General features: G+C 46.1%; 1 protein-coding gene across 1 annotated transcript in view; it reads left to right on the top strand.

The window, feature by feature from the left end:
- The window catches only part of PPP1R9B (protein phosphatase 1 regulatory subunit 9B), a 52,476-nt gene that overhangs the window by 35,429 nt on the left and 5,488 nt on the right, over nucleotides 1–11,559 (top strand). Inside the window, exons 12-14 of the mRNA XM_069064457.1 lie at nucleotides 67–228; nucleotides 8,915–9,081; nucleotides 10,633–10,918. Of these exons, the coding sequence (XP_068920558.1) occupies nucleotides 67–228; nucleotides 8,915–9,081; nucleotides 10,633–10,918 (615 nt within the window). The remainder of the gene's footprint in view (nucleotides 1–66; nucleotides 229–8,914; nucleotides 9,082–10,632; nucleotides 10,919–11,559) is intronic.

Raw genomic sequence — 11,559 nt, 5'->3', positions numbered from 1 at the left:
TCCCCCATCCCTCAGTCCCGCTCCAGGACCATCCCAGCCCGACCCTCTTAGATGGAGCCCAGTGAGTCTGCCCGGAGCTGCCTGCTCCCGGGGTGACGGGGCCGAAGAGACCACGGCGGGGAACACCCTCCCCCTTCCTCCACAACCCCCTCTCACGGCCCCGCCCCGCGGACCATGGATCCAGAAGCCCCCCTGGTTTTAGGAAACTGAAGATGACAGATACTGGAGGTGAGGAGGGAGGGCGGGGGGGTGGGGCGGGGGCTCGAGGGAGCAGGGGCTGGTCCATGCCCTCTCCCCCTCCCCCTTTTGGGGGAAAGCCCCGAGGCTTTTTCTATCAGATTCAACCACAGCGGGGATATTGACTGCGGGATCCTCTTGTTTTTCATACATGAGATTCAGAGTGTGACTGGGAGGGCGGATCAGAATGAGAGTGGGGAGGTGGAATGGAAGGGCCTTTATTTTACCCATTGAAGAGGAGCTCTGAGGGAGTTTGGGGGAGCTCGGGTGATGCCAACAGGAGGGGGTGGGGAAAGAAGGATTTGTGTCGCTAATCCCATCCCTTCCAGCCCCAGAGAAATTAATAAAAAGCTGGAAAGGGAGGGTAGCAGGAGGAAAGAGAGAGGCATTAACTCCTTCATTTCCTGGATAAAATTCGATTTATGATATGAGGAGAAACTTCATTGATCCAGGCTGGAGTGTATTGAATAGAAAGCTGGGCGATCTATGGAGAGGAGAGCTACATGACCCTTCCCCCATTCAAGACATCCCTAAAAGGACTTGGAGAGAAAAATTGATGTCTTCTTCACAGCTCCAAACCTGTTAACTCAATGAAAGGCAGTCACTTAGTTCCCTAGCCCTAAGTCAACAGATAGTGAAGAGTCCCACACCAGAAAAGGCAAACGCTGGGGTTGGTTCTCCCTCCAGCCAGTCCTTCAGCAATCAGCCTTCGGCCCAAAACTGGCTCTTCCGGCTTGGAGTCCTCGGGTCGATTGCCCCAGACCTCTCCCCTCCCTTGCCTCAAGCTCCACTCACTGTTCCTCCCAGCCTTTCCCTCCCATTCTCAAATGGATGTAGTCAGTCCCCCCTTTCTCTCTCTCTCTTCTGAGTCTATCCGCCCCCCTTCTTATTTCCCCTCATCTGCTTCACTCCATATCTTAATCTCTCCCTCCTTCTTTTCCTCCTCTCTCTCTCACGATCCCCACCCCCTTTCTTAAGCTGTTTTATCTTCACTTTATATGGATCTTTTCTGTCTTCTACTTATCAGTCAAAGGCTAGCTCTCTCTCCATTCCCTCATTCTTTCTCTGGTTCATATTCTCTTTTGCCTTCAAATTCCCTTTTTTTCTTCCCCGTCTATCTTCTTCTTTACTTTTTCTATTTTCTTCACACACTTTTCTGTTTCCTTTTCCTCCTGCCTTAGACAACCGAAACCTTAAGTCCCCAGCTTACTCCTTGACTGAAGAGAGATAAATTAAGTTTTCTGGTTGGAATGAGGTGGGGCCCATATGAGCTTTCCAAATCTTCCCATAGGCCAATGGTCAAACCATGTGGAAAGGTTCCCAGAGGGGGCTCAGTCCCTTCCACCCAGGGGAGCTGGATTCTGGGTTTGAGAAGGGGGAAATAAGGGGAATTGGCACTTCCAGTTCTATGGAAGATGGGGAAGAACTAGAGGACCTGCCTGGAGGAGTCATGGGGATAATGGGATGGGGGTGGGGGAGGCCTTAAACGGCCTTCTCAGAGAGGCAATACTGTGTGGTAAGAACCTGGGGGCTTAGAATTAAAATAACTGAACTCATCTTGCTTGGAAACTTTCTCACTGTGTGACCTTGAGAACAGCCCTTTGGTCCCCTCCATTTTAGCATGGATTAGCAGACAGAGCAACAAATTTGCTCAGAATACTTGGGTTCAAATCCTGCTTCTGACTCTTGCGAGCTGTGTGATTGTGGGCAAATCACTGAACTTCTCTGAGTCTGTTTCTTCATCTGTAAAATTAGAATACTGATACTTGCACTCCTTCCATTACAGTGGGTCTATAATTCTTCAATGCTACAGAGACATGGGCTATGCTTCATCATCACACTCTTCAAGAATAAAATTAATGGGGTGGTTTGAGGCTGGGGAGGAAAAGTCCCTTTGGGAGTAGTAGCAAAATAGGGTGAGTCATTAGAGAGGGAGGGGAGCAGCATTCAGGCTGGAGAGTTTGTGTCTCAGGCAGGTTTCTGGGGTCTCCTAACCTCCTGTCTCCAATGAGGCTGTTGCTGCAGATTTTCTTCTTTAGAGATGGCTATTTTAAGAGATGGCAGGGGGCACCACCTCATACTTAAGGCTTGGAGGACAGTCAAGAGTTGACAGAGTCCCTACTCTCCTGGATTTCAAAGTCTGACCTGGAGTAGAGGCAGGGATGGTGGTGGTGAGGGTTAGGATTACAAATGTATAATCAAGGAAAATGGAGAGAAGATTCTCTCTATGTGTGTGGGAAAGGGTTAGTCTGAGAGTATGTTAGGATGTTGGTGAAGAGAGAGGGAGGAAAGAGGGAGGAGGGGTCATCTTGGAAGACTCTCTGGAAAGCCTTCAGTGAAGGAGAGGTGGGTTGTCTCTGTGTCAGAGAGGTTGGTTTCATTCTCTGGCAGAAGTTCAAGGCCGGAGAAAGAGATATGGGGCATGGGAAGTCAACTTGGTGGAGACAGAACAGTGCCCAACATAGAAAAAAGGCCTCAGGGCACAGTAGCCTCTTTCTCTCTTTACCATAGAAAGTGTGGGGCACCCTGATTTCATGCCTGGGACACCCCATTGTGTGACAAGAATCCCTCTTCCTGGATGTGTAGGAAAGTCATAATATGAGCTTGGCATTCAATGATATTAAAACACGACTGGATGAATGGAGTCTGTGGAGAGAATGGCAGCCCCTTTGAGAGACTGTCCTCCCTCTAGTTTTGGGATCTGTAAGGTGGAGGGTTAAAGTACATGACCCATTCTCTTCCTCTCACCTGGACCAAGGATAATGATAACCCACCTTCTGGGACAGCTAGAAGAAGCGGATCAATAGAATGAATTGTTGGAATAAGGGGTCAGGAAGACACAATTGTGGAGGGTCATTCTCAACCAATATGATTAAGTTTCCTCCCCTCTGTCCTGATTCTGCTGTCCCTGGAAGTGTCCTACCTTCTCCCTAAAGCCAAGAGCCCCCTCTCTAGGATAATGTGAAAGAATTTCAGCTAGAGAGAGAGAAAGGGAAGAGACAGAGACAGAAACAGACAGAGACAGAGAGAGAGATACTAGAACCAGATAGAGCAATGGAAGAGTTAGGATGTGTTCCTAGTACAAAGAGGAGAATGTTTTTAGCCCTTAACTCAGCTGGTACACAGCAGTTTCACCCAGTCACTGGGACCATTTCTCTCCTGGGCCCTTGAATGTCATTACATCTGTCTGAGGCTCAGTTTTATCACCTGTACAATGACTGTAATAAGCACTGGTATCCCCAGCTCAGAGCTTTGTGACTGTATACCTTGCTCTAGGGGAAGTGCTGAAGTCCAACCCTGCTTTGTGGACACATGTTAAATGTTGTAAAGAAAATGTTTTGTTGACTGTAAAGCAAATGTTGAATGTTGTGAAGAAAGCGTTTGGGTGACTGCTATGTACAAATGAGAGCTATTATTACTAGCAGAGATTTGAGATAACTTCTTGGTCATAGCAACCAAACTGTGCCTGGGTTTGTCCCAAGGTTCCTCCTTTCTCCCCTCGTTGCACTACCCCGTTTTGCCTGGCTTTCCTCTGGTTCACCATCACCAGTAATATTGTCAATTTTCCCTGTCTCTCAGTCATTTCTCCCACTAATACTGAAATCTCTCCACCAGGAATTCTTCCTAGATTCCTAAAAAAAAGGTTTCATAGATAAGTGCTTAAAGTAGTCTTTAATCTACTCAACCAGTTCCTTAAACTTCTCCATTTTACAGATGAGGAAACCACGGCCAGTGAAGCTCAATGACCCATCCAAAGTTACATAGGTAGGAACTGGAGGAGTCAAGACTTGAAACCAGGTCCTTTACCTCCAAATCCAGTAAAAAATTAACCTCTCCCTGATAAACATATTGTGTACTGCCCATTCTCAGTCTTGGTGCCGTATTTGTGCTGTGTTCTTTGTTTGGCCTTTCTGATTCTATCTGTAACTATGTGTCTGTTTGAAAACATCCTAAGGACAGTCAGAACCTGAATTTATGTGACTCTGTACAGGTATTTTCTTCTTTTTTTTGGTGTACCACATACAAAGAGGCAGTACTGTGCAGTGGAGAGGAGACTATAGAGAGGGTGGAAGACAGGTTGTGAAAAGAGAATAGAAAGAAGAAACTCAATTCTACAAACACTTATTCAATGTATACTGTGTGCATGGCACTGTGCTAGGATCTTGGTAACAGATAAAAAACAGGAAGAAAGGAAGGAAAGAAAGAAAGAAAGGAAGGGAGAAAAAAAGGAAGAAAGGAAGGAATGAGGAAGGAAAGGAAAGAGGGAAGGAGGGAGGGAAGAATTAAAGAAAGGAAAGAGGGAAGGAGGAAAGGAAGGGAGGAATGAGGAAAGAAGGAGGGAAGAAAGAAAGACAGGAAGGAGGGAAGGAAGAAAAAAGAAAGATTTTTTAAGAGAAAAGTCAGCCTGGGTTCTAGGGCCACTGACTTACTGAATGTTCTTGGGCAAATCATTTCTTCTCTCTGAGCCTTAGCTTCCTTATCAGTAAAATAAAGGGGTTGGATTATACAGTCTAGAAGGTCTTTTTCTCCTCTGACATTCTATATCCTTTAAGTAATAAAGGATTTAAAAGCAGCTGGGTGACACAGTAGATAGAGGGCTGGACTTGGTATCAATAAGATCAAATCCTGCCTTAGACATTCATTAGCTGTGTGCTCCTTGGCAAGTCACTTAACCTGTCAGCCTCAGTTTTCCCCTATGTAAAATGAGGGTGATGATAATGGCATCCACCTCATAAGGTGGTTGTATCAATGAGATAATATCATATAGTGCTTTGCAAATTTTAAAGTGCTGTATAAATGTTAGCTATTTCCTTGAGGAGGAGGAGGAAGAGGCCAAGGAGCCTTAATAGGATCCATGACTTCTGGGAATTGGTACTCCCTCCCCTCATTGCAGATTCCAGTCTCTCTATCCCTTTTCACATGGTACCATGCTCTTTCAACTTTTTTCACAACTTCTCCATAGAAAACCAGCCCAGTCAGAAATCCATGAGGTTCAGTACAGTGGAGAAAAATCCCACTAAACTCATCAGGACCCAGACAAGTAAAATGATGTGTGTGAAGACACATGGCAAATCAGCCTGAACCTGACTCCCTGAATTTTAAGTCTGGGGTTCTTACTCCCTATTTGAGGCTGGTTCCCTTCTTCTGTGAGCTAGGACATGAATCCAAATGTCCTTACTTCAAAAGGGCTGGGGGGGGGGCAGAGTTCTAGGTGGGTGTCAGGGAAAAATCAGAAGGACCAATAGGCCTAGGGTGGGTGGACACAGAACATCTCGCCCTTGGCTTCTCTCTCTCCAACACCTCCCCTCCAGCTTTCCTGCATCATGGCTTCCTCAAAACTCCAAGACACAGAGGAGGTTTTTGGTAAGTGCTCTGGTACCCATCTCCCCACACTCCCACAATCTCAGGGATGGCCTCTGGCTAATCCCCTTTTTCCTTGGCCTCCTTACCCTTGAGGATTATAGAGACAAGAGTTAGGCTGTACACGGTGGACACAGGGGCTCTGAACTCTATGATTGCCGGACCTTTCTCCCCCCACACTCCATCAGACACATATCTCCTCCATACACAGGAGTTTCCTCAGTACAGTTTCTCACCCATATGATATACAGTCTCCTTAGTGTACACTGAGGTGTATAATCAAACATGCCTACCCACACATGTGTGCTCACTCCCACCCCCATGTCCCACTATGTTTATTGTCTAGAGATGGGGACATATCATGGGAGAGTCCCCACAGGGCAGCACTCCCAGCATGCACTGGGGGCAGCAACTGATGTTCCCACACTGGACTCAGAAGCTCAAAGGTGGGGGGTAGGAGAGGAGAGAGGCAGAGATTGCTGAGAGCAGGCTCCTGGGCCCTGGATTTCTCCTGCATGAATCATGGATGAATTAAAATCAGAATCTCAGAGCTGGAAGGTACTTCTGAGACCATCATGTCTACCTGGTACCCGAAAATGAATGAGGGTTTTGCCTGACCGTTAGAAAAAGATCTAGAGGGTTGGGAACAGGAACATACTTATACATAGGTATCTACATATGTGTCATGTGTGTACTTAGATTTGTTTTATGTATATATACACATATTTACTTGTTCCCAGATACATGCTAATATGCACTCTACTCAGGGAGGGAGGGCAGGAATAAGCATTTCTATAGTGATTACTATGTGTCAGGTACTGTGTCTAAGCACTTTACAAGTATCTCGTTTGAGCTTACCCATCAGAATCCCTTCCACAGACTTCTCATTAGTTACCTCTCTTCCCCTACAGGATTTCCTTCTCTCTTTCCCAGCTCTGGCACTGAGTATTTATGTGACCTTGGGTAACTCATTTTTCCTCTCTGGGCCTCACTTTCCTTCTTTGTAAAATGAAGGAGTTGGACTAAGGTTCTTTCCTCTTCCCAGCTGCAGGGTCTATAATCTCTCTTATTCCTTCCCAATGTCTGTCCATCTCTAGGCTCTCCTCTCCTGACCCTTCCTTCCTTCCTTCCTTCCTTCCTTCCTTCCTTCCTTCCTTCCTTCCTTCCTTCCTTCCTTCCTTCCTTCTTTCCTTCCTTCTTTCCTTCCTTCCTTCCCTCTTTTCTTCTTCCTCATTCATCTTTTCTGAAAAATGAAATGACTGGAATTGCTGCTCCTGTACCCAGGGAAAAGTCAGGGGAAGGAATCCTTGGGTTGCTACTCTTCCTAGTGGTATGGAAGAGTATATGTGAGTAAAAGGGGAAGGTGGTCATCTCTTTTTTTCTCCATCTCTGTCTTCTTCTGTCTCTCAATCTCTGTAGTTCTAATTCTCAAACTCTCTCTGCTTTGGTCTCCCTCCCTCCCAGGCCCTGCCTAGTCCCTCTTTTTCAACCCCCAGAGGTTTTCTGCTTCCACATCTCCATTACCACCACTCTTTGACCTACCCAGGTAACTGAGCCCAACCTTCCCAGTCTCTCTCTCTCTCTCTCTCTCTCTCTCTCTAGCTCTTTCTCTGTCTCTATCTCTCTCTCTCTCTCTCTCTCTCATTAACTATTCATGAGCTTACACTGCTTGGGGCTGCCTTTCTCTGAAGAGCTGTTGCTTTATCTCCTTTCCAGAAACAGAACTACCATAGACAAAGGAACTGTCCTCATTAATTGGGCTAGGGGCTCTCCATGATGTCTCTTTCCCCTTCTGCATGGCTACCAAGGGTTGGAAGTGGGGATAGGGCAGTCATGGTAGTCTTTGAAGGTTCACCCCTCCCCACCCCCACCCACTGCTAACTGAAACTTCCCTCTGCTGGATTTAGGGTTAGATCTCTGGATCTGGAGTCAGGAAAAACTAGAGCTGAATCTCCCTTGCACACTTCATTGTTCTGAATATCAATTTCCCTATTTATGAAATGATGAGATTGAACCAGGTGATTTCTCAGGTCCCTTACAGCCCTAAATCTTTGACCCTATTACCTGGAGCTGAAACCCTATTCTGACTCTTTCTAGTTGTTTTATCCACACAAGTCATTTCACTCTGGAACCTCAGTTTCCTCATCTGTCAAATGAGGGTAATGATAACTGTCTTACCTACTTTTAGTTGATCATGGTTTGTTAGCCAGTATTGTTGTTATTACCTAGTTAGTAGATAATTTAGTGCTTCAGTAATTTAGTAGCTATTTAGTTTTTCTCACACTTTTATGAGAAGATATTACGTATTATTACTATCAGTGCCATCTCTTATTTTATGAAAAAATAATTAACAACAAAACATAATAACAACAGTAATAACATAATCATACTAACATACTAACAAAAAGGAGCAGCTTTGCTAGGCTACCCAGTTCAGCTGCTAGGTTGGAGAGGCACAGGGGATTCAGGAAGAGTCAGAGAGAAAGGGCTGGTAGGTGTAAGATGACAGATTTGAGGTTGGGGGGAAGGGAGTATAATTCAAAGGGTCATAGCTTTAGCACTGGAAAGGACCTTAGAGATCATGGAATCCAGGTCTCTCATTTTACAGATGAGGAAACTGAGGTTTAGGGAACTTCAAATCCAGTTCTTCCTGATTCCAAGCCTGGGATGCCATCCACTAGGCTTCTCTGAGTTGAAAGCTTTTAGGGTCCTGAGAGGAACCTGAATGTGTACACATACCTGTGTCCATAGGTAGGAGGATGTGTACATCCCAATGTGTTCCTATTTCTGATGTAGTGCTTGCTCCTCTGATATATAGGTGAGCAGGTGCTCTCTGTGGACAGGGCTCTGTGGATGAATGGAGTCATTAAAAGGAGTGTGAACGCTCTGCCACAGGCTGCTGAGGGTAGAGATGGAGGAGATAAGAGAGAAATGGCACATTATTTGACAAGTCCATAGGTACTAAGTGGGGCTATAAGCAAAAGGCTGTATTTACTTATCTGTGAAGAGCAAAACTTAAAAAAAAAGTTTGTGGGGGAATACCTGAGGAAGCAATGTAAGAGCTCTAGCCAAGGCGGGTGGGGCTTAGTCTACAGTCAAAAGAATCCAGGTGACAGAGCATTCTGGGTTTGGGACTGACTGTCTCCGTCTGTTTCTGGCTGTCCATGAAGTAGCACAATCCCTACTGACCCAATAACAGCTCTGCTCTGTCTGCCTTGATCTTCATTTCTCAGGGCCTTTTGTTAGCCCATGTCAGTTACATCCATGTCTCTGGCCTTGACACTCCAATGTCTGTCTTACTCTGTCTATGACACAGACCTGGACTCAGTGATCCCAGAGACAGTCAGACTGGACAGCAGCCTCCATAAGGCCCGGGCCCAGTTGCTGGCCAAGGGCAGGCGCCACCGGCCATCTCGCTCTCGGCTACGGGACAGTGCCAGCTCAGCTGAAGAGGGCGATGGCCCAGAAGGGCCAGGGGTCAAGGTCAGAGCTGCGTTCTTCCCTCCACACACAAACATGTTAGAATACAACAAATGAGTATTAATATGTATGTATTCCTTGATTAGCATATAAGCACTTTGATCATAGGAACTTTCATTTTGGTCTGTGTATCACTAGTGCCTAGCAAAGTGCTTGGTACATAGTAGGTGCTTTAAAAATACCTGCATGCAGAACATCATGCTGGGAATTGGAGAGGATACAAAATTTAGAAAAGACACAGTCCTTGCCTTCAAAGAGCTTATAGTCTAATATAGGGATGAGTCACCCATACAGAGGACTATATTACATGGTATCATGTAAGTGTATTTGAATTGCAAACCAAAGTGTGATCAGAGTGAGTAAAGTCCTGTCCAGGATGATCAGGGAAGCCTTCTTAGATGAGGTGGCATTTCAGTTGGGCTTTAAGAAACAAGAAGGATAATCTATATCAAATTGCTTGCCTACTCAAGGAGGGAATGGAGGGAAAGAACAGAAAGAATTTGGAACTCAAATTTTTAAAAGCAAATGTAAAAATTTGTTTTACATGTAATTGGAAATATATATTATATTTATGTATGTATGCTAAAGAGACAGGTAGGAAAATAAAAGACAAATTCAACTTTAAACTCTAGAATAGGCAGCAAAGCATACTGCAGAGGATCACAAGGACCATAGCGCTAGAGCTGGAAGGGACCTAAGAGTCATCTAATTCAAGCCCCTCTTTTACAGATGAGGAAACTGAGGTCCAGGGTGGTTATAGGAATTGCTAAGATCATACAAGTAATAAACATTAGAGGGATTTGAATCCACATCCTCTGACTCCAGAGCTAGTATTCTTTCCTCTATGGGACAGTCCATAAGGTCTGGATTCAAATCCTGTCTCTAACATAGCATTACCAATGGGACCCTGTGCAAGGAACTTAAGCTTCCCCCACACCCCTCTCCAAGCACCTCTCTAAAACCACAAGTTACTAATGAGATGGGGATCTGCAGGGATTTCTCTACACTGATGAAATCATAGATCCAGACCAAAAACAAAACAAAATAAAAAAACAGAATTCACTAAAAAGAGGAAATAACAGGTTTGGAGGTCAAATTCAGGGGACACATTCAGGGGAAGCAGCTGGAGGAAAGATTTAATACCTGGAAGGCAGCAGCATGAGGCTATAATGGCAGAATCATGAATAATTGTGGAGGGTCTTAATGACAGAGGGGTTTGCCTTTTTTTCCATAGGTAACAAGACACACATAGCCCTGGGTCCCCAGTGTCAATTCTCTCAACCTATTGGCTAATGCCTCCTAACCCTACTAAGAGGACACTGGGGATCGAGCCCCTTGAGTCAGGGAGCTGAGGTCTCAGATAGGGCCCTTCTCCACTTCCAGGGAACAGAGGGAGGGATTAATTGGCCCAGTCCTTGGCTTCTAGTCTATGGGGTGTAAATGGTGTAAATGTAGGGCTTCTAGCTCCCCCCCTGCATTCCCCCTCCCCACCACCACCCCACCCTAAGGACCCAGGAATCCAAGGTTCCCAACTAATTACTCCGGGACCGGCAGGTGACGGATGGTTGTGGGAACCCCCTCCACCGGCTGCGCTCGCCGCTTCACTCCGGCCCGGGGTCTCCCCCCGGGGGGCCCTTCACCTTGGAGCCCCCAGGGTTGCGGCGGAGCCTGGATGAAGACGAACCACCGCCCTCACCCCGCACCCGTTACCGGCCCCTACACAATGCGGCCTCCCACGAGGCTCTTGCTGCTGCCTCCTCGTCGCCCCCACGCTCAGCGCCCAGCTCTGACAGCTCCCCCAGCTTTGTGCGACATCACCGGGCTGAGCCGAATAGTGAAGGTGAGAACTTACTACCCTCAGGTGGGACTGAAAGGCTCCGCTGGCCTGGGTGGCAGCACTTCTATCTGTCCCACAGCGGAACCTACTGGTCACACCTGGGTACTGCAAGTCAAAGGATAACTCCTTTGCCTCATTCCTTTGTTCCCCTCTGTCCCCACCAGTCCCTTCCGTCATGACTGGGACTACAAGATAGACAATTTCCTTTCTGTCCATAGGTACTTCCTAGTTAACGTCAGAACTGGATAGTAGCAGGGGTATGCTGGTCAACGTTTTAACAAACAACTGCGGGACACAAAAGTTTAATCTGCTTTAAATTTTCTCCCAAACTTTCTTAAGGCTATACAATCAAAACAACAAATCAAACCCTGATTTGTAACATTTGCTCATTTTCCAGTCCTAAAATGCTCACAATGAATTTGGCAATGAACCCGTTCAGTGGATTCCAACACCCTCAGGTAGTGTGAAAGGACAGTGAAGAAAGTTCATCCATCTATCCATCCATCCGTCTTTCATTCAGACAGTGATTAAGGACATACTACATGCAGAGAATTGTACTAGTACTGCTGATGAAAGCACATTAGATTTAGGGCCAGGAGAATTTTGTTCTGTTATTTGCTGGTTATGTGTTTTTAGGCAGTCAC

This window comes from Petaurus breviceps, unplaced genomic scaffold, assembly GCF_028583685.1.
Source record: "Petaurus breviceps papuanus isolate PSGF00001 unplaced genomic scaffold, PetGlider_PUasm1.0 90630, whole genome shotgun sequence".
NCBI classification, from domain to species: Eukaryota; Metazoa; Chordata; class Mammalia; order Diprotodontia; family Petauridae; genus Petaurus; species Petaurus breviceps.
The sequence above is the reverse complement of the archived record's forward strand: the minus strand, read 5'-3'. Positions and strand labels throughout refer to the sequence as shown.